We start from the raw sequence: 22,194 nt of genomic DNA on the forward strand, positions 1-22,194 counted from the left end.
TGGGGAGATGCAAGGTCTCTTTCAGCAGTGGGGAGAGCCTTGGTTGGATCGGTTTGCCACCGACAAGAACGTGCAATGTCAGCAGTTCTGCGCACTGGAGTTTCCAAGGTGGCTGTTGATTGGAGACACTTTTTATCTCAAGTGGAGCTTAGGCCTCCTGTATAGCCTTTTCTCCCATACCACTCTTGCCCAGAGTTCTCAAGAAGATCAGGAATGACTGGGCCCAAGTCTTCCTTGTGGCTCCAGCATGGGCACCGAGAGTCTGGTATCCTGAGCTGTTAAGCATGGCATTCGGACCTCTTATCAGGGTGCACCTTGGCGAGGATCTTCTGTTACAGGGAAGGGTTCGCCACCCAAACTTGTCAAGTTCAGCCTTCTTGCGTGACGAACGAGTGGCAACAGTTGACAGCTTTCAAACTTCCTCTCAAAGTCTGAGACGTTATCTTGGTATCCGGGCATTTCTCCACCAAGACGGTTTATGCCTACTGTTGGCCAAAATTGTGGCATGGTGTACAGAAAGAACAATTGATCCCCTTTCTACCCCCTTTCCCAGGTTTTCCTGTACATCCTTTCCCTTGCCCAGCAGGGCTCAGCTCTGGGCAATCTGAAGGGCTAGCTCTCTATTTGTGGTTGCCTAATTAGCCATCCCTCTTCAAACCCCCTATTGTAAATAGGTTTCTGAAAGGTTTGCATTTGTTTAAACCCTCTCCCTTTATTATGACCCAGTGGGACCTCAATTAGATCCTCACTGTACTTATGTGTACTCCCTTTAGCCCCTTCACAATTGTCCTCTCAGGCTCCTTAACCTCAAGATGTCCTTCCCTGGACCCATAACATCTGTCCGGATGGTAAGTGAGCTTCATGTCATCCAAACGTCTATCTACCCAGACAACTGTTGCTTCATACAAGAGCTTCCTTTCTCCTGAATGTGGTCATGTAGGCCAATGCATCACTCTGCCTACTTATTATACTCTGCCTTATCCCTCCAAAGAAGAGGCGCTCCGTCGCCATCTGAACCCAGAAGAGCATTGTTGTTCTAACTTGATTACCCACGAGAGACCAACTCTTCGTGGCGTATGTCAGAGCGAAGAATGGACGGGCCATGCAAATGTTATGTTAATTTATTTTTCTAATGCGCACAGCTACCCAACAAGGGTTTCCCAGTGCAGGCCATAACAGAGACTCAAGACATCTGAATTAGCAATGTTGATTGAAAAGCCAAGTTTTTAATTGCTTACGAAAATTGGGGTACAGCTTCTCTTTCCGCATCACATCAGGTAAGGAATCCACAAAGTAGGACCAAGAAGAGAGAAGGAGCGACCTCCCATTCTCGTCAATTTGATCCTAGGAATTTCAAAGAACTCTTCTGAAGAGGAGCGAAGCAGGCGAGAGGGATGGTAAGGGCATACCAGATCTTGTAAGTGTTTAGGAGCAGAACCGATCTTAATTCTGAACATATAGCATAGGGCTTTACATTTTATGCGATGTTCTACCTTAAGCCAATGTAATTCTCTCAGGGCATTTCCCGTGTTGGACATTCTGGGAAGTCCACACAGCAATCTGGCTGCAGAATTCTGCACCACCTGGAGCTTACGCAGTACATCCCTGTTAGACCCCAAAAAGAGAACGTTACCGTAGTCCAGGCGAGATGTTACAAGTGCCTAGACTACCGTCCTTTGGGTATCAACAGGGAGCAGCCAAATTATAACTATCTCACGATGGATTCTGCTCTGTATCAAAATCTGTTACGCATTGCGTAAGAAGCAAACCCCTGAGGGTTTGTGTGCTCATTCCACCAGTACCATGGGCTTCCCAGCACACGATTTCCAAGTACCACTGCCTGGACATTCAGGTAGAGGCTAGAAATCTTTATCAGATGAAAAAGTTACGTACCTTTGGTGACTCCTTATTTGATAGAGATACTATCTAGTTACAGATTCCTTACCAACACACCTACTCTTCTCACTCTGAGAAAGGATTTCTAGGGAAAGTGCTTTCCCCTTTCAGTGCCCTGGATTTCCACCCAAGTAGCCAGTGTACTTTGTTGCACCGCGCTTCTGGCATGGAAAGTTGCAAAAAGTAACTGATGTCAGCATCTCGGGTGGCACCTATATAGGTAACTCAAGTGTCACCTCTGTCGCGAACGACAGCATGTGGAACCGAACAACTCCACCTACCAGCACACTGAAGTACTGCTCTCAAACATTTCCAGATCCAGTCGGATGCCTGGCAATAATTCTAAGGTAAGGAATCTGAGGCTAGATTGAGTCTCTACCAGATAAGACAGTACAGAATATTTCCATTTCTCATCCCTTTTTTTGGTTGTTTGTAGTTTTCAGTACATTCAGCACAAAGTCCTTTCATTCATGTTCCATGATTTTATCTTAGGAGAAGAGCAGAACAAAGCCCTTCTAGTCCGTGCCATGTGCTTGTCCTGTTTAACGCCATGGCAGATACTAAATTTCTTCTTTTTTCTGTCTAAATACAGGAAGCACGTCTTTCGACCTTTTCAGTAATTTAAATGGTACGGTCAAGGATGATTTTTCCGAGTTTGACAGCCTTCGGATGTTTCCGAAAACTTCAGGTAATAAGACCATTCTAGACTCTTTTTATAATCTTGTAGAACCATGAACTGTATTGGAACACTAAGTAAAAAGTGTGATTATTCGTTTTGCTTTAAAGTGTAACCTTTCCCCTTATGTTTACATTTATTTACTGTTTTATTTTTTTTGGGCGAATTTTTTGTTTGATGTTCAACATATGTTTCTTCCAAACGTACAGACGAGCAGCTCTCACTGATGTTACCTACCCATAATGATAGTACAGACTGAAGTTTCTGGGTAGTGGCTCTGGCCTGAGGCATCTTCCCAGTTGTAACAAGAGTAGGCTCCATACATGAATGCAAGGAATATTGTGCATGTGCATACCTGAATGCAAACTGCATATGAACCAGCAAACAAGAGATGCATACACATGTAGATCAAAAAAAGAAATGGGCGTTTGTTTGTTTTCTGGTTCAGTCATTTTATTAACAGCACCATTCATTCTGCAGACTACCAATGCGTGCAAAACCATCAGCAAGAAAGCAGAAGAGCGCTGAACAAAAAAACGAGACCCGATCAGTAAGATTTATAGTTAGTACAGAGAGGAAGGTGGCGGGTGTAATTGTGTTGTGTGGGTCTTAGGATTATTTCTAAATAATATCGTATTGAATGGTTTTCTAAAACCTAGACTGATGAAGAGCAGTGTATACACACTTACTGGGTCTCGGCGGCGGGGGAACCGCCCAAGTCTTCCATACCCTCCTTATGTAGAAAAAGGAGACACAGGAGCCTTCGTCTGCAAGAGGAACCAAGTTTTATTCGAATAGCCCGGGCTATGGAACAGAGTCCCAGGCTCGTTAGAAACAAGACAGAGGAGGCTGCTGCTTCACTCTGCAGCTTACAGGCCTTATATATACATTTCCAACCTTAGGAAACCAGTTTGGGTGGGGGCCTGGCGCCCGAGTCAAAATGCAGTTACACCATTCTTTGTTCAGCCAAGACGGGGCTGCAACAGATGGTACAAAGATTCTGGACAGGTCTTGCAAAACAGGATATGTACAAGAAGGACACTTTTCCTCACTGATGAGGACTGCTATTAGGTTTTTTATTTCCTTCACAGTTTTGTGACCAGTCTGCAATTAAGCACTGTGAAATTGGATACCTGTGTGCTTTCCTGTCGACACTGGATTGAGACGTTGAAGTTTGCTGGATATATATATATATATATATCTATATATATATATAGATATATATATATATCCACAGATGCGCTCATAGGCCCTTCTTTACTAGGAGCGATAACTGTTCTATAATTATTTGATACCCATTTCTTAATAACATCTAGCTATTGTTAGTAATTTACCCCACATTATACAGCAGTATTTTGTATCTTCCCTTAGTGGTCATTTCAGATTTAGAGGAGATTTATCAAGGGAGTCAAATGCTATAGTAAGAACTTTTACATACAAATCCTCATGCTATTTTTTCTCTCTCAATAGATTAGGGTTGAGTGTGGGTGGAGGCGGTGACGATAACCTAGCCATTTTCAGCACCCGCTGTGCACCTTAGTTGTGGTGCGAGGGTGAAGGGCTGATGCACCTGATGCTTACACGGGATGTGCCTGGACACGCCACTACTGTTGCTCCTCTTGACACCTTGCTTCTATGGGCCTGGTTTTGGACTTGAGAATCTGAACTCTGGAGTTGCAAGCCAACTATATTTTATGGGCCTTTCTTCTTAAATGTCCATGTTCGAGGTGCCTGGGCGAATGTAAAGACTAAGTGTCACGGCAGTTGAACGTTCTATCTCATTATAAGAGAATATAGCTTACATGTCTGCTCTCCCACGTAGCCACAAAACATGTCTGGACTTCTCAGACAAACCAATAACCTATGTCCAGATTCCCTAATACCCCTTTATTCATCTCTTCCCCTCCATATCCTTCCGATCCTCATTTCAACCCTGGAGAAACACATCTTTGCTCGCTAGGCCTGGATAGGTGTGCTCCGCCCCCTCCCCTTGTTTTCTGCAAGAATGTAAGGACCACTTAGGGTATTATGAGGTAGTATCTTTTATTCCCTCCGGGGTAAAGTCCTTCCCTGGGACAGGTTCAGAAGGGTAGAGTCACACAATAGGGCTTCCGTGGAGTAGGGAGAAAAGGGTCCTCTGTTTCTTCCGTTCCCTGGATCCGGTTACCTCTAAGGGGAGGGTTCTGTGCTTCTCCGTGGGGTTGGACCCGAAAGGGCAAGCCAAAAAGGAAGGGGAGAAAAAAAAACAACGATAACAAGAGGTCAGAACCGCTTTCCTGGTGGTATTAGAGGATAGGGAAAGTGCCACTGTCACATTATGCTGCTTCCCGTGCTGTGTCTAAGTGGGAGTGAGGGGGAGAAGTATGGTGCTTCACTGTGAAGTGGTCCGTGCTCCCGCCCATCATCCTCTAAAAGAGAAGAATCCCGGCTCTTACCTGTGCCCACAACCCTCCTGGGCCGCAAGAAGGGGAGTCACTGCCTCCGCTTCACCTGCTGTAGTGCCAGACTTGTGGATGTTGCTCTTCAAGCTGCTTGCTTTGGCGTAGTTGTCCTCTTCCTCCTGCTGCAGGCTCTCCAGCTCCTCCGCACAAGATGCAGGTCTCTTACTCGGCTGCCGGTTGCTTTCTGTCTCTCCCGCTGCTGCTGTCTTTCTCGTTTGGTGTTCCCGGCATAGAAGCCTGTCACTCGACTCCGCCCCTTGTTCCTGCAGGTTCCTGTCTGGGCATTTGGATGGCTGGGCTGTCAGACCTACTTCCGGTTCGGTGTCTCCGCGGCCGCCATGTTGGAATGGTAGGCTCACTCCACGATTGGGGAGAATCCACCACACTGCCTTCCCTCCAGGAATGGACGTGTGGACCATTCGGATCCCGGCTAGCGGGAGAGGAAGTCCACGTTCATCTGCAGCTTTGCCGGAACATGCAAAGTATGAACAGAAAATGATTCTATGGCCAGAAACCAGCGAAGTACCTATGGGTTTGTGTCTTTGTATAGGGATAGCCAGGTCAATGTGGCGTGGTCCGTGAGGAGGAGGAACGGTCGACCCAGGAGGTAATACTGCAGCGCCTCTACTGCCTATTTGATGGCCAGACATTCTTTCTCTACTGTGGCGTATTTAGTCTCTCTGGAGAACCGTTTTCTACTTAAATAAAGGATGGGGCGTAGATCGCCCCGATCGTCTGTTGGGAGAGGACAGACCCTAATCCCCTACTGGAAGCGTCTGTCTGGAGCACAAATGTTTTCTTATGATCGGAGCATGTTAGAACCAGGGCGTTACATAAGGTTTTCTTTAGTAGGGAGAAGCTGTGTTCTTGGGGAGAGCCCCATGGAAGGGGTGTGCCGGTGTTTGTTTTGCTAAGAAGGTCGGTGAGGGGGCTGGCGATGTCCGAGAAGTGGGGAATGAACCTCCTATAGTACCCAAACAAGCATAAAAAGGAATGAACATACTTTCTAGTGTGGGGACAGGGAACCTTTGTGATGGGCTTCTAGCTTGTTCATTTCTGGCCTGATCTTTACTTCATGTCGTACCCCAGGTATTCTATATGGTCTGTATCAAATGTGGTCTTTTTAGGATTGACCATGAGACCAGCTCTCGTGAGGGTGTCTAATACTACTAATAGGTGTATGAGGTGGGTCTCCCAGTCAGGGCTGTGTATGACTATATTGTCCAAATATGCGACGGCATATGCCTGGTATTTCTGCAAAAAGACATCCATCAGACGTTGGAACATGGCCGGGGCACCATGAAGGCCGAAAGGAAGGACTTTAAATTGAAGCAAGCCAGAAGGAGTAGAGAAGGCCGTATTCGGGGAATTTGCTAATAGCCTTTCATAAGGTAAAATGTAGACATCACCCGGGCGTCCCCCAATCGTTCAATTAGCTCATAGGATACGCGTCGAATTTGGATAATGCATTAAACTGACTGAATTCAATACAGAACCTAAGGCTTCCGGCAGGTTTAGGGACGAGTACCACGCGTGAAGACCAGGCACTGGTGGGAGGGCTCAATTATGTCTGCCTCCAACATGGCCCGCACCTCTTGATCCACTGCCTGGGTACGTGCAGCGGGTATGCGATAGGGTTTTAGTTTTTTTGTTTTCGCCCCAGCTGTATTAATCGTGTGATCCACTAGGGCTGTCTGCCCCGGTGTTCCTACCAATGTATCGGCGTAGAATTGACACAGTACCTGCAGTTGTAGTCTTTGTGTACGTGTTAACTGTTCTCCTAAATGAACAGGCTCCTTCTCTGTGGGTAAGGTAGAAACTAATGGGATCTCGAGGGGCTTATTAAGGGACATGTACCGGTTTGTCTTTACATGTAGGAACTGGTAAAGGGCCTTCCCAGGCTTTCAAGAGATTCACGTGGTAGATCTGACCAGTCTGTGTTTTGTGGGTGATGGCTTTACTGTAAGAGAGAGGGGTAACCCTGTCCAGTACTTTGTATGGGCCTTGCCATGTGGCTAGCATTTTTTTTTGGTAGTAAGAAGATGGATCATTACATAGCCTCCTACTTTAAACTCCCTAAGTTTGGGTTTTTGTCGTATTTTTTTTTGCGTTTCTTGTGCTTCCTCCATATTTGTATGAACCTCTTCCTAGAGAGATGCAAGAGTGTCTCTTAGGTCCTTGCTATATTGCAACAGTGGTTTGCTTTAGTCTTCCTCCTCTACCCACTGTTCTACTGCCATGTCAAGTAGTGTGCGAGGCTTCCTTCCAAACAGTAGTTTGAAGGGAGAGAACCCTGTGGATTTCTTGGGATGGGTGCGAATGGTGAACAATGCCAGGGGTATTTGTAAGTCCCAGTCCCTCCCTGCCTTAACGGTTTTTCTGAGCATGGTCTTTATTGTTCGGTTATTTCTCTCAACAAGGCCAAATGTTTGAGTGTGAAATACAGCTGTGTGTATCTGTTTGATTCCCAGGAGGTCACAGGTTTGTTTCATGAGGTGGGATACAAATGGGGTGCCTTGGTCGGTTAACAATTTGCGGAGAAAACCCACCCGAGGAAAAAAAAGAGACCATAACCTAAACCACTGCTGTGGTGGTGGTGCTGGTCAGGAGTATTGCTTCCAAGTACCGGGTAGCGTAGTCCACCAACACAAGCAGATATTGGTGCACACGAGAGGAAGGAATGAGGGGTCCAACGAGGTCCATCCCTACCCTCTGAAAGGGTATATCAATTATTGGGAGGGGATGTAATGGTGCCATGGGTAGCGAGGGATTGTTAACCAATTGACATCTAACACAGGAGGAACAGTATCTCGCTACTTCATGATAAACCCTGGGACAGGAAAATTTATCCAAAAGATATTTTAAAGTTTGTTCCTTCCCATAATGCCTCCCCCGCCGGTTTGGTTATGGGTGAGGTCTAATACTTGTTCTCTGAATGGTTTTGGGACTCACAATTGTTCCTTACGGCGTCCCGTATCCCTGGTTATACTATACAGCAAACCCCTTTTTATACAGAATAGTGGGCCTACCTTCGCTGGATGGTCCTCCCGGGCTTGCCACCAGACATTGTAGAAGAGAGATTTTTATCTTTCTCACTGGTGCAGGGACACCCTTAGTCTACGAGTTCACAAAATGAGGATTGACACTGGAGTGGAACAAAACACAAGTTTATTACATCTCATGAGCGGGCTCTGTCATAGACACACTGCAACTGTCTGAGAGGGAACTGACTAGTATGGTTTCAAACCTGGTATTTATACAAATTTGGTACAGTAAGGCAAGAACTAAAACCCCTTTGTCATTGTTACATAATGCTTACACAACCCCTTTGTATAATGCTTACTTTCTGAACTGTTGAATCTTGATAAAACCCCTCCTACATCACTTTTTATAGATAGGCATGGGTGGGTACAGGCATTGGTGTGTTTGTAGATAGGAACATCTGCATGCTTGTGGCCTTTCGGCAGGGCAGGGCCTCTACTCTGACACACAAGTATTATGAGCACAACCAGCTTTCAGCGAACATGTAACTTCTGACTTTGCAAGAAAGTCCCCACAGAAACACAGAATGGAGGCTGGTATGGGGGTTGCTAGACAAAATGGCTGAAAGAGGGGGCAAAATCAACAGAATACATTTTTTACCATTTAGCAGCATGTTGTAAGGTGCAGTCTTCTCTCTGGACAGCCCGGAAATTCTGGCCTGGTGTCTGGGATGCATCTCAGGAATAAACATGAGATGGTATAGCACACTGGGACTTAAGGTACAAAGCCTGTTCTTCTCATCGCTCCCTACAGGTCTTGGTTCTTTTGGGTGTGGGGCCTTCTAGTCCCTCATTGGAGAAAGGAGCGTGAGCCAACCACCCCAATACGGGGGACGGAGGGGTGAGAGACGAGAGGTACTCCTGGAATCGGGGTAGGTCCGTCCCTAAAAGAACGGACTCAGGGAGGATACGCATCACTCCGACTTTTCGCAATTGGGGCTCCTAGCTTTCTCAAACAGGACTTCAGCAAGGGGGTATATCCTTTTCTCCCCGTGCACGCATGTGACCTGTATGCACTCTTCCCCAAGCGAGTCGTGTACAAGTCCTTTGCTCACGACTGTGTGATGCCACCCTGTGTCTAAGAGAGCTATAACCGGCTTCCCGTTAACGTGTATTTTCTTTTTGTAGAGAGGAGAGGTTTCTCCGGCGACTAGGACCCGGCCATAGGTGTACCCCACTTCCATGGGTTCTTGACGAGGATTGCTTGCAGGGCACTGTCGGGCAATGTGCCCCCACTCAGCGCAGTAGAAACATAGGGGATCCTGCAGTGCTGGCGGGTCCTGGGTGGGCCTAGGTGTATGTCTTGCTGGGGCTGAGATCCGGTTTTCTATTGTCGTCTTTACTGGGGTTCTGGGTGTGCTAATGGGGTATCTCTGGGCTTTGAATTTGGAGGATCGATGAAAAGCACACGCCAGGTCTACTGCTGTTACTGGTAAGTGTGGGTGCTGCTTAACCCAGGTCCTAGTACTGAGGGGCGGTTCTCAATATATTGTTCAAGGTATACTTTTTCCGTGAAGTTGTTTATGTTTGAGGAAGCAGGCTGTAGCCAATGGTTCCCAAGGTCACGTATTCGGAAATATAGGGCCCTTGGGTTATCCCCTGCTGTCCATTTTTCCTTGCGGAAGCGGCTGCGATAGTATTCGTGATCGCAGCCCAGGATCGCCCTTCTTTATCTCACCATAAGGAGTGGTGCCTGCCGGGTTGGCAGCTTCAAAAGCAGCCTGCAGTTCCCCTGACAATAAGGAGGCAATGTACTGTCCCCATCTTTATTGGGGCCAAGCAGCGGTGGAGGCGACCCGCTCGAAGTTTACAAAAAAAAAGTCGGGTTGTCTCCTTCCTGGAACTTTTGGAGTAATGTGCCTGGTACGTTTAGGTGCACCCGTGCGCTAGATATGGCATCTGTTACTCGCATTATGGCTGTATCTTGCACTTGTTGGATAGTCGTCATGAGAGCCGTCTGGTCTTTTAAGGCGGCGAGCAGGGCTTCCCATTCCTGTTGAGCCAATTTGGTATGTTGTTCAAAAATGAGCTGCAGATGGTGCTGGCACTCTGCCAGTTGGGAGATCATGGACTCCATGGTGAGGGGTTGTGCCATGTTCGCTAGACACAGATCCCATTTCTGACACCACTGTGCTCGCTAGGTCTGGGTAGGTGTGTGCCACCCCCTCCCCTTGTTTTCTACATGAACGTAAGGACCACGTAGGGTATTATGGGGTAGTATCTTTTATTCACTCTCTGCAGGGTTATGTGAGTTAATACCAGTCCCTCAGGGGTAAAGTCCTTCCCTGGGACATGTTCAGAAGGGTAGAGTCACACAATAGGGCTTCCGTGGGGTAGGCAGAGTTGAGTTCTCTGTTTCTTCCGTTCCCTGGATCCGGTTTCCTCTTCGGGGGGGGGGGGGGGGGGGGGGGGGTTCTGTGTTTTTGCAGCGTGAATCTTTCTGGATTCAATATGCTGTGCATTATTCCACGGTCTAGTGGTTGGGTCCGGAATCGTAGTATTTTTTTTCTCGTCGCCCAGTGGGCGAACACGTCACAACATTTGGGGTTCTCCTGTGACGTCGGGGTGCTTCCTCCGGAAGCTCTCACCTTTGGGTGCCATCTTAAAATTATTTTTTCCGCCGTTGGGTCTGGATCGTCACAGAGAGGTTCCAGAGTTTTTGGAAAGAAGAGGGGAAAATAAAGCAGAAAACCACAGAAAAGTTGGAGAGTACATCTCGCAATCAAGAACACAGAGCCGAGACAACGAAGGAGAGGAAGATCACAAACTTCGACGTCCAACTGAGAATGCGCATAAAGGGGGCCCCCTGAGCGCAGGCATGGACAAAACACCTTTTAAATTTTGCTGTAATTGCCACCACAAGTACATCAGAAGGACCAGCACCCGGTTTGCAACCTCTGCCTGCCACGAAAGCAAGGATTGCAACGCCTTCTCGGCATTCACCCCGAAGACCCTCCGAGTAAGGGGAAGACAGAGGATAGCGAACTACGCCATGCAGGGCCATGGACAACCACCATCGCTTACGGACTTGAGCCTCTCCAGCGGAGAAGAGAACAACATCGCCGAGGGACCAGGGAACAACACGGTCGTAGAGACCGATATGAAGTCAACAGAGGAGGTAAGAGAGACTTCTACCCCTAAAACCCTGACAGACTCTCGAAAATCAGAGCCAAAGTCCTCGAAAGGAGCACTGGCGTCGAAGCAATCGACAGCCACAGCTGCGTCCAAGGACAAACATCCCAACAGATCCTTCAAAAAGGACTCCCAGCCGGCGAAAACCCAAGAGAAACCTAGGTCGTCTAAGCACGCCCCCGAAAAGGCACGCTCGACGCCGAAGGAAAAAGAGCTGAAGGCGACTTAGACGTCAACATCGACGACATCGAAGAGAAACGCCGAAATGGAGAGGAAAAAGAGAAAGCTCGAGGCCAAAATGGACAGTATCCTCCAAAGAAAGAAGGATTTCGACGAACGGATGAGCAGGTACACCATCCCTTCGAAGCCCCGGACGGTTGTCGAAGTAGAAGTCAAAGAGGAGTTTGACGCCGAAGATTTGCCGAAAACCCCGGAACCTGCAGATCAGCAGGACGAAGAGGGCCTATATTACTACGAGGGAGAAGGCGAGGAAGACCAACAAACTAATTTGGGGACCAACATCCTCGGTGGCGCAGGAACTGGATTGGCAGGACCTCGACGCCGAAAGCCCGGAAGAGGCCGTAGAATCATATCCCTCGAGGCCTTCGCTTTCCGGCGACATTGGCATCTATAACATGGTCATCAAGAATGCTGCAGCAACATATGGGGTGAAATTAGAGGAAGAGAAACCAAAAGCTTGCTTCCTTTTAGAGACCCTTCTCCCCACTCTAACTAGGAGCCAATTCCTGCCCATGCTTCCAAGTGACCTGGACCAGGGTAGGGAAGCCTTCAAGGAGCCATCAACCTGCAGGTCTGTCACCCCTAGAACAGAGAAAAAATATAAACATTCCTCTAAGGACCCAGCATATATCCAGGGATCTGTACCAGCTGACTCGATTACTACAGCAACAGCCAGAAAGAGAGCCAAAATTCCCACAAATTCGGGGCCACCTCCAGACAAAGATTAAGAGGATAGACCTCACAGGAAGGAAAATCAAGAGGAATGCAGCTATTCACTGGTGCATTGCAAACTCCAATGCCCTATTAATGAGACATACGTACCAACATTGGGAGGAGGTCGGACAGCTGCTCAAACACCTCCCGGAACAATACCTGCAGAGAGCAACACACCTGATGGAGGAAGGCAAGAACATGGCAAACTCCTGCCTGAAATCAGCCCTGGATGCGGCAGACACATCCAGCGGGCTCGTGATGATTGGAGTAACAGAGAGGAGGCACGCCTGGCGGAGGATTTCAGGGTTCAAGCCGGAAGTCCAGAATAATATTCTTAACACACCCTTCAATGGGGAAACACTGTTCGGTACGCCAGTAGATGAGAAACTGACACAGCTCAAAAAAGAGAATGAAACTGCGAGGTCCATGGGAGCGCTGCAATTCAGGGGCATGAGATGGGGCACCCCCTCAAGGAGGCTGGTTTCCTCTTCTGCCATCGAGCAGAGGAGGAAACCAGCCAGGAACGTCCCACCAGACCTTCCAGCAAACCTATCAGGGCAACAACCAAGCGCAGCAAGGTCAGCAACAGCAAACCTGACAGTACCAACCTAGAGGCCAGTCCTTTCGGGGGCGATCGAATGGACGGGGAAAAACAAGAAGAGGGGGCCAGCAACCCACCTCAGTGACTCCACTGCCGTTGCCCACCCACACACCTCTACTGGGGCGGCACAACAAAAGGCTCAAAAAGCAATTAGACACACACAAAAGAGAGATGAGCGAACATGTAACACCGGTAGGAGGCAGACTGAAATACTTCTTCCAGGAGTGGAAGAAAATAACAGACAAATGGATACTGAACATCAAACAGTTTGCATACTGTTTAGAACTAGAAAGGAAGCCACCAAACAAGAGGCCAAACAGCAAGATGCGCTCCGCAAAATAACTTGCGCTCCTCCTGCAGGAAGCACAAAAACTCCTCCGCAAGGAGGCAATAGAAACAGTGCTGTTCAAAGAAAGAAACAAGGGAGTGTACTCAAACTACTTCCTCATACCAAAGGTTGACGAAACGTTAAGACCCATACTGGACCTACGGTTCCTAAACCAATACATAAAGATTCATAAATTCTAAATGACGTCCCTACAGGAGGTTATTCCTCAAATAAGGGACAGAGATTTTATGTCTACCATAGACCTCAAGGACGCCTACCTACACATTCCCATGAACAGACAACATAAACATCTATTGAGATTTGCCATCAACAAAGTGCTCTACCAGTTCACAGCCCTGGCCTTCGGACTAAAATCTGCACCAAGGGTCTTCTCTAAATGCCTTTCAGCTGTAGCGGCTCACCTACGGAGGGAGGGAATTCATGTATACCCCTACCTCGACGACTGGCTGATAAAGGCAAGTTCTTACAAACAATGCCAACTACATGCACAGCGGGTCACACAGACGCTGACGGAACTGGAATTTTCAATACACTGGGGGAAATCCTCAATGAAATCAGAACAGGTGAAGATCTTCCTGGGCGCACGGATCAACACCATTCAGAGCAGGGTGGTTCCCAGCGAGAACAGAACACTTGCCCTGCTGAAGGAACACATCAATACCGGAAGGGGCAAGCTGACAGTGAGGACAGCGAGCAAACTCATGGGGATGATGACATCCTGCAAACACCTAGTCCCCAATATACAACTCCACATGCAACCATTCCAGGAATGGCTCCAACAACAATGGTCACAAGCAACATAGAGTTGAGAAGATCTAGTGGTTGTGACGCACGCAGTGCAAGAGGAGATAGCGTGGTGGAACAGAGAGAACATAACAAGAGGGAAGCCATTTACACCACCAACTCCAACAGTGACCATCACCACAGACACCAGATGGGATTGGGAGCGCAGATGAACCAGCTCAAGGTGAGGGGTCTGTGGACACCAACAGATGCGATCAGACACATCAACTACCTGGAACTAAAGACCGTGTTCCTTACCCTAAAAGCCTTACAGAAACAATTGTACAGGCAGAGAGTGTTGATACAAACCGACAACACCACAACGATGTTCTACATCAACAAACTAGGAGGAACACAATCAATAGCGCTATTAAACCCATCGCAGGAATTATGGAAATGGGCCATCCTACTACAAATACACCTCCTGGCAATACACCTACCAGGAAAGTACAACGTGGAAGCAGACAGGCTCAGCAGACAGACATCGACATCCCACGAGTGGGACCTCCATACACAGGAAACGCAAACACTATTCAAGAAGTGGGGGACCCCAAAACTTGACCTCAAGTCAAGTCAAATGATCTTTATTCGGAATTAATACATCCATAAAAGTGCACACAGGTTAAAATACATAAAGTTTTGTGATAAAAAACAGATTGATTATACTGTTACATAAAAATGACCTTTTCCAAATATAAGAGAGCAGCTATATATCAGAACATCAATTGTGCAAATGGCAATGTTACAAGAATTCACAGTGTGTGGATATTTTACTTTTTAGTTTCCACAGAAATCGTATCCATTAAACCCAAGCGCCTGAATATCTATGTACTAGTATACAATAATCAGACGTGCAAAAAGCAAATGTGCAAAAAGGCAAAGTACAAATGTTCAAATATTCATTAGTCATGTTCCATGGTTGCCCGTGACCGCAGACTAGCTTTAAGGAAGCAACTCACAGTAAATATCACCTCATCTGAGAGCATCATTTGAAAGATTCTCATTGCCTGAATAAAGTCCCTTAAATCATATTTACGACAATATGGCATTAGATATTGGGAAGTATACAATTTATAAAAACCACAGAAGAAAAAATAATGTATCAGACTTTGTTTACCACCCTTGGAACAATGGCAATCCAGCTGCTCCAGATGTTTATTGTAGCCAAGGGGAAAGCTTAATAGATTTACAATGCTTCCATCCCGTAATCGGAACATAAGGCTCCTGTTCCATCTTCCTAATGTGATTAACAAATACCTCTGTGGTGTAGCTAAAATGCCATTATCGGGCTCAGCATAAGAAATATATTTAGTAACTGAGTGTTTGGGGTATTCTGATCTTATCCGTTCCTCCCCGTATAAAGAATACAGTGCCCGTTTGACTATGTTCTTGTGTACGTGAGCAATAGTATTTGGGGAGCTAAACAAAAGGCCCTGGCCCACACAGGACAGGCTTTTCTCGACAGCTTTTAGCCATGGTACAAGGTTAGACCTTTCGCTTTGTAGGCAGTCAGATATTATGCTGCGAGTTAAATGGGCCAATGGGTTTAGCCAGATTTTTAGCCAGAAGAGGGCGGGCCTTGATCGGATAAAGTCCTCAATATACAATAACTTTAGCTCATTGTGACAGATGAATGTTGGAGCGCAGAAAACTCCCGCCAAGACCTTTCTGCAAAATCTGTTTTCCTCTGTCTGAATGGGCACACAGTTGAATATCCCCACACTTCTGCTCCATAAGTTCCCGTAGGTTGGTATTGAATACGGTAAATGTTTAGCAAAGAAGTGATAACGTCAGCTTGTTTGGGTTGCCGAAGGGAGAGAATTGAGTTGATGGATTTACCAATTTTGTGTCTCCCATAAGCGACATGTGGCTGCCAGGAACCTGTGTTGGAAAATAATAGACCTAAATAAGGGAAAGTGCTTGTGCATTTTAGGATGTTTTCACCTGATTTAATTGAGGTTATGTTATACTTTTTGGGCCCGCAATTCATGATAAAAGATTTTTTTAAATTGGTATTAAGGCCCAAATCTAACATGAAAGCAACAAAACCAGAAATTAAAAATCGCAGGGCATTGGGTGTACGACCCATTAGCACCGCGTCATCCGCGTACAACAAAGCAGGGATTGGGTTACCGTTTATAAATGGACAGCCTTAGTTATCGCACACAAGTTGCTGCTCAACCCATTTATATATAAGATAAAAAGCAGTGGGGCGAGTACGCAGCCCTGTCTGACACCCCTGCCAATTGAAATATCATTCGAGACTTCTCCCTCAGCATTAATGCGCACTCTGGCCTTTAAGTCCCTATGCAAATAAGAAAGAAAATACACCAAAGAATCATCCAAACCATAGCTAAGCGAAAGTGACCACAAACTAGAACGATTAACGAAATGGAAGGCTGAACTTATATCCATAAAACCAAGGTACAAAGGGGATTTTTTTACAATAGTGTACTTCGCCATTATCAGATTCAAATTCAAACATTGTTCAACGGTGCCCACATGACTTCTAAAACCGAGTTGGCAATGATGTAAGACATTATTGCCCTCTGCCCAGCTCCTAATCCTATTAAAAATTACCCTCCCAAGAACCTTCAGTGTGTTGTCAATTAGTGATATTGGACGGTAACAGGCGGGGTCCAGTCTGTCACCCTTTTTGAATATTGGTACAATAACACTATTTGACCATGATTCTGGGATTGAGCTGTCGGATAAGTTGTTAAACAGATTGCAGAGTAAAGGGGCCCAAAAGTTAATTTCAGATTTAATTTGATCTATTGAGAGACCGTCTGGGCAGGGTGCTTTATTGCTCGCACTTTCAACTATAGCATCCTCAACCTCAGATAATGCAATATTCAAGGGACTAGCAGTCATAACAGGGAGAACAATATTGGTGAGGGGCCCTGGTACAGCATACATTTTAGAAAAATGCTCAACCCACATCTCCTGTTATATTACAATTAATAACTTTGATATTAGAACCAAAGGATCTTAAAGACTTGACCTCTATCCAAAATCCAGTGGCATCTTTCAGTGTTGCAGTGCGGGTAAGAGATTCCCAATGGTCTATCACTAGGGCCTCAGATTGAGTGCGTAGTGTGGGTTTATACCTAGCTCTCAGGTCTCTTACAAGTGACAGATTCCTTGGTTTAGTTTTTAGGGCCTCCCTCAGTTCTCTGTTGGCCCTAGAGCAAGAAGAGTCAAACCAGCGGGGGCCACGGTCTTTATTAGCCCGAGCTGGTTTCGAGGATTCTCTTTTGATAGCCGAACTGAGATTACTGAAGGAACTAACCACGTCTTGGCCTGATCTATCAAGGGACAGGCAGTTCTCAATTAATATTGGGTGTTTGTTAATGACTAGCTAAAATATCTTTGTTGTCGACCCCTTTCCATACCACTCTTAGTCTGTCAGTAGATGCTTCCAAGTTTTGCGCCCCAATTTCTACTCTCATTACATCCTTTATATTCCCTGGATTATTTAAATATACTCTAATTGGGTAGTGATCGCTATGGGTGGCGCAAGTGACCTCTGCCTTTAGAATAATATCGCTCAGTGAGGGGGAAATAAACATGTAATCTATTGTAGAAGCGCATCCCTGGCCAATGTAGGTGGGGTTTTAACATGTTATTCCCTCCTGTACCGGCGATTTCCATAGCATTCACAACGTCACGGGATGCTAGGTAATCCCTCAGTTCCTCACCGTTTCTACAGGGGGGTTTGTTACGGTACATATGGGCGTTGAAGTCTCCCCCAATGCAAATTCTGTCAAAAGTTCCATGTTTCTGCCCCACTAAAATTTCATCAATAAAGTTAAATAAAATTAAGAAATTATTATTAGGGTGGGTCACAAAATCGTTATTATAAAAATTGATTAAACATAATTTCAACCTGTTAGTGTATTTTATGGCCATAAAACATTTTCCATGTGTCTGGATCAGTTTAGTTTGTACCCCGGTTTTTATTTTAGCCCAAATAGAAAGGCCCCCACTGGGACGACCCATAGATGAAGCAGATGTCATTAAGGTATGGCAACTGAAGCCCTCTAATATGGGCATGGTTGTGCACCAGATCTCCTGTAACATCAGTATATCACAATTTGCGTAAACCCAATCTGTCCACTCTTTAATTTTTAATTTCGATCTAAGACCCGCTATATTCCAGCTCACAAGAGCTAGTTCAGAGCCCTGTACGATGGTTCTTTGATTAGCAGATTGTTGACTGGCTACAGTGAGTGGAAGAGGCGGTAAGATGTCCGGTAATAAATCAGGATTGGGTGCCTGGGATGGTTGATCCACATTCATAATAGCAGAATTGATAGCTGGTGGTCAGTCTAACATATCCAGTTCAGATAAGGGTGCAAACCTATTATGCATTTTAAGGGGAAAGGGGGCTGGATGGAATTGCCTTAATGGTGGTCTATAGAAATAACTTAGAGGTAGTAGGGTTGCAACAGTGGAAATGCCAGAGCGGTTGTTATTTCTGTTAAGCAAGAATCTTACAGTGCCTGGATTTTTAAAGTTAAGGACTATACAGTCACCTTCAATGTCTTTAAATAACGGCCCCACCCAAGACACCCTACGGGCTGATAAGATTTCTCTAGAGATGTCATACCCAACACCTTTGTGCTTGGTTAGCCAATCAATGCATTTATTATGCAGTTGAACCCATGATTCCCCCTGTCCCTCCCTCAATGGTGGTATACCTGCTAAAACCAGAACAAATGGGCAGGCATCAGGGGGTAAATGCAGAGCAGGCCCCTGGTGTTTAAATGGCCTGCTATGCCCAGACTGCCCAGCACCCCTGTTATCAGCAGGGGTAGGCCCCACCACCGTAGTTGGCTGGGTGGAGCCACTGTTCTGGTTGTCAGTGCTAGGATTCACAGTAGCTGGTAAAAGTGAATTTATGGGTGTGGGCGGGGGTTTAGATGGTAAATTAGTTGCTGCCTTATTATTCCCGGCATTATTGCATATGGGTTGGGTGGTGGGTAGTGCAGTGGGCACTTGAGGTCCAGAGGTACTGGGACCCCCGGCCGATTTAAGACTATGAAGTGAGACATCAGGCTTCCCACAAGATAAGATGTTACTAACTGACTCAAGCTCTTTCAATAGACGGTCACCCCTAATTTGGTCCAGGGTGGCAGTCTCCTTTCTTTTTACCTCTTCATTTTTTACCAGGTTTTCTAATCTGTCCAGTCTTTTAAAAACATTATTAAACTGTTTTATCATTTGCTTCTCTAAACGATTAAAAATAGTGTCAACTATAGTCTCTATGAGATTCCCATTCTGTTTCGATATGGTATTATTTTCTCCCACGGGGACAGTCTGTGCCCATATTGTATTTTGATTTCCAGTGGGATTGCTGGTGGTAGCAGTAGAGATGTCATCCGTATCCGCTGAGTCCTTATCAATGCAGATAATATCTGTCCCTGTTGATTTTTGTTTATTTCACAGACTCTGTGGCGTGGGTTGACTCTTGTGGATTAACGGTTGTTTTCTTTTGTTTGCACTGGGCTTGGCTGCACCTCTTTTGCGTTTTTCCCCTCCCAGCTTATTATTGGCTTCCAAAGTCCCAATAGCGATAGCCTCCGCCTGGGAATTAATTGTTATTGCGGAAGCGGCCTCCACCAACAGAGTCTCAGGAGGTATTGGTGCTGAGACGGGTTTGGAAATTACAACTGTGGGGGATAAGGGAATTTTAGGGCTTATTTGCGAGGATGTTGGCCGTGTAGAAGTGTTGGAACAGCTCAAAGACATTCTCCTTTCCGTATCAGCGATTTCGTTAGTAACCAAGTTAAGAGCATTTTCAAGTAATGTCTCAAATGTGGGAGGGGGAAATGGGAAGTCATCCTGGGCAGCTATCTTGTCCATTGACTCCATAGAAACAAGTTTTTAACTCACCACAGTAGAAATGTTAGAGGCATGGCCCGCCTGTCCACTGTTGTCCATTGACGGCCACAGACGGCCCCGCCCTTGTTCCGGGCTTCTCCCTGGCGCCTCCCTGGCGCCTCCCGCGCGCGACTCGCGGGGCGAGAGGGCGCGTCTGCTTATCAAGCGCCTCCGTGCGCTGGCCTCGCGTCACGGGCGCCCCTAAGGCTGCTGGGAAATGTGGTTCTCAATGGGAGTGAGTCTCCCGGCGCTCCTCCTCCGCAAAGCACAATGCCGTTTCCCTCACGGCACCGCCCGATGGCGTTCACCTCACCAGCACTGTTCTCGCTCCCCAGGGGCTCCTGGGCGCGTCGGCTTTTCAAGCGCCTCCGTGCGCTGGCCTCGCGTCACGGGCGCCCCTAAGGCTGCTGGGAAATGTGGTTTTCAACGGGAGTGAGTCTCCCGGTGCTCCTCCTCAGCAAAGCACAACTCCGTTTCCCTCACGGCACCGCCCGATGGCGTTCACCTCACCAGCACTGTTCTCGCTCCCCCTTGACCTGTTTGCAACACTCCAGAATGCAAAATGCCAATACTTCGCATCCAGACAGCCAGAGGAGCAGTCCCAGGGAAACGCCCTATGGATAAGCTAGTCGAAGACATTTGGCTTCCCTTTTCCCCCGATACCACTGATGCACAGGGTGCTCAGCAAATGCAGAACCAGCAACATGACGCTGATACTGGTGGCAACACAGTGGGCCAGGCAGTCCTGGTTCTCACAAATAGTGGAGATGGTGCAGGGCCCACCTTACAAGTTCGCTAAAAGGAGAGACTTGCTCTCCGTGCAAAACGGGGAGGTGCTTGAACCAGAGAGCCTCTGCCTAGCAGCCTGGCTCCTGAAGACATAGTTTGCACCCCTAAAACTCCCAGAGAGCACGCTGTGGGAGGCAAGGAGGCCTCCCACAGGGAAGTGCTATGTAGCAAAATAGAAACGGTTCACACAATGGTGCATCAGGGAAAAGCTCCACAAGAAAATCACCAACGAATCAACAGTGCTAAAATATTTAACACACTTGCTAAAAACAAGCCTAAGCTGTACCTCGCTAAGAGTACACCTAGCAGCGATAGTAGCCTGTACAAGAGTGGAGATGGGGAAAAGCTTCTTTACATCACAGGTGGTAAAAAGATTTCTGCAAGGGGCCAAGCGAATCGTCCCCCCCAAAAAGGATGCCACCGCCGGCATGGAACCTTAATATAGTTCTAACAGAACTTACGAAAGCGCCTTTTGAACCCATCCACAAGGCCTCACTACAGATTCTCACAATAAAAACAGCCTTTTTGGTAGCAATCACCTCGCTATGCAGGGTAAGCGAGCTGCAAGCGCTAACACTACAAGAACTCTACATTCAAATTCACAATGACAGGGTGGTAATGAGAACAGACCCACACTTTATGCCAAAGGTGGTGTCAAGGTTCCACATGAACCAAACAATACAGGTACCAAGTTTCTTCCAGAAACCATCCACAAGCACGGAGAGGGCACTGCACACTCTGGACACTAGAAGGGCAATAATGCATTACATTGAAAGAACTAAAGATCATAGCAAAAAAAGAGCAATTCTTTGTGTCTCTCAAAAGCAGTTTCCTGGGAAGACCAGTAACAAAAGGCACCATCGCACGATGGATCGCACAGACTATCCAATTCTGCCACAAGCAGCAGGCCAAGAACTACAAGGAGGGGCACAAGCCCACTCTACCAGGAAAAAGGGAGCAATAATAGCCTTGCTGGCAAACACACCCATCCAAGACATTTCCCTGGTGGCAGCATGGGCCTCAGTGCACACGTTCACTAAACACTACTGCGTGGATATACAGATAAACAAGGAAGCACCAGTAGGACAAAAAGTGCTTAAACATATATTCAACAACCAACGCTCATCTTTCACCCAGCCGCCACAAACTTAGCAAACTGCTACAAAGTCTATGCACATCTTAGTGAATCCAGAAAGATTCACGCTGCAAAACAAATAGTTTCTTACCTGTCGGTGTAGTTTTCCAGCTTGAAGACTTTCTGGATTCACTAGTGAACCCACCCACCTCCACCAGAAAGATGAGACAGGAGGAAAGAAAGAAAAAAAGGAAAGAAAATTATATTTCCTTAAAAATGGAAAAGAACTTTAGAAGAATGGAAAAAGATAAACAAAGATGGCACAAAAACAAGAAAAAAAAGATTCCGAAGATGGCGCTCAAAGGTGGGAGCTTCCGGAGGCAGCACACCAACGTCACAGGAGGACACCAGATAGTGGGACATTGACGACCACCTGGGTGCCGGAAAAAAAAAAGACAAAATATTACGATTCTGTAGCCAACCACTAGACCGCGTAATAATGCACGGCATAGTGAATCCAGAAAGTCTTCAAGCTGCAAAACTACACCGACCGGTAAGAAACTATTCGTTC

The 22,194-nt window shown here is 46.6% G+C and overlaps 1 protein-coding gene across 4 annotated transcripts in view; it reads left to right on the forward strand.

Annotated features, from left to right (window-relative positions):
- Window positions 1-22,194, forward strand: part of EPN2 (epsin 2) — a 475,186-nt gene that overhangs the window by 373,859 nt on the left and 79,133 nt on the right. For all 4 annotated transcript variants that reach the window (XM_086940721.1, XM_086940718.1, XM_086940720.1 and 1 more), the window contains one exon: window positions 2,489-2,584. In XM_086940721.1, the coding sequence (XP_086796847.1) occupies window positions 2,489-2,584 (96 nt within the window). The remainder of the gene's footprint in view (window positions 1-2,488; window positions 2,585-22,194) is intronic.

Source organism: Lissotriton vulgaris, chromosome 10, assembly GCF_964263255.1.
Source record: "Lissotriton vulgaris chromosome 10, aLisVul1.2, whole genome shotgun sequence".
In the NCBI taxonomy this organism is placed as follows: domain Eukaryota; kingdom Metazoa; phylum Chordata; class Amphibia; order Caudata; family Salamandridae; genus Lissotriton; species Lissotriton vulgaris.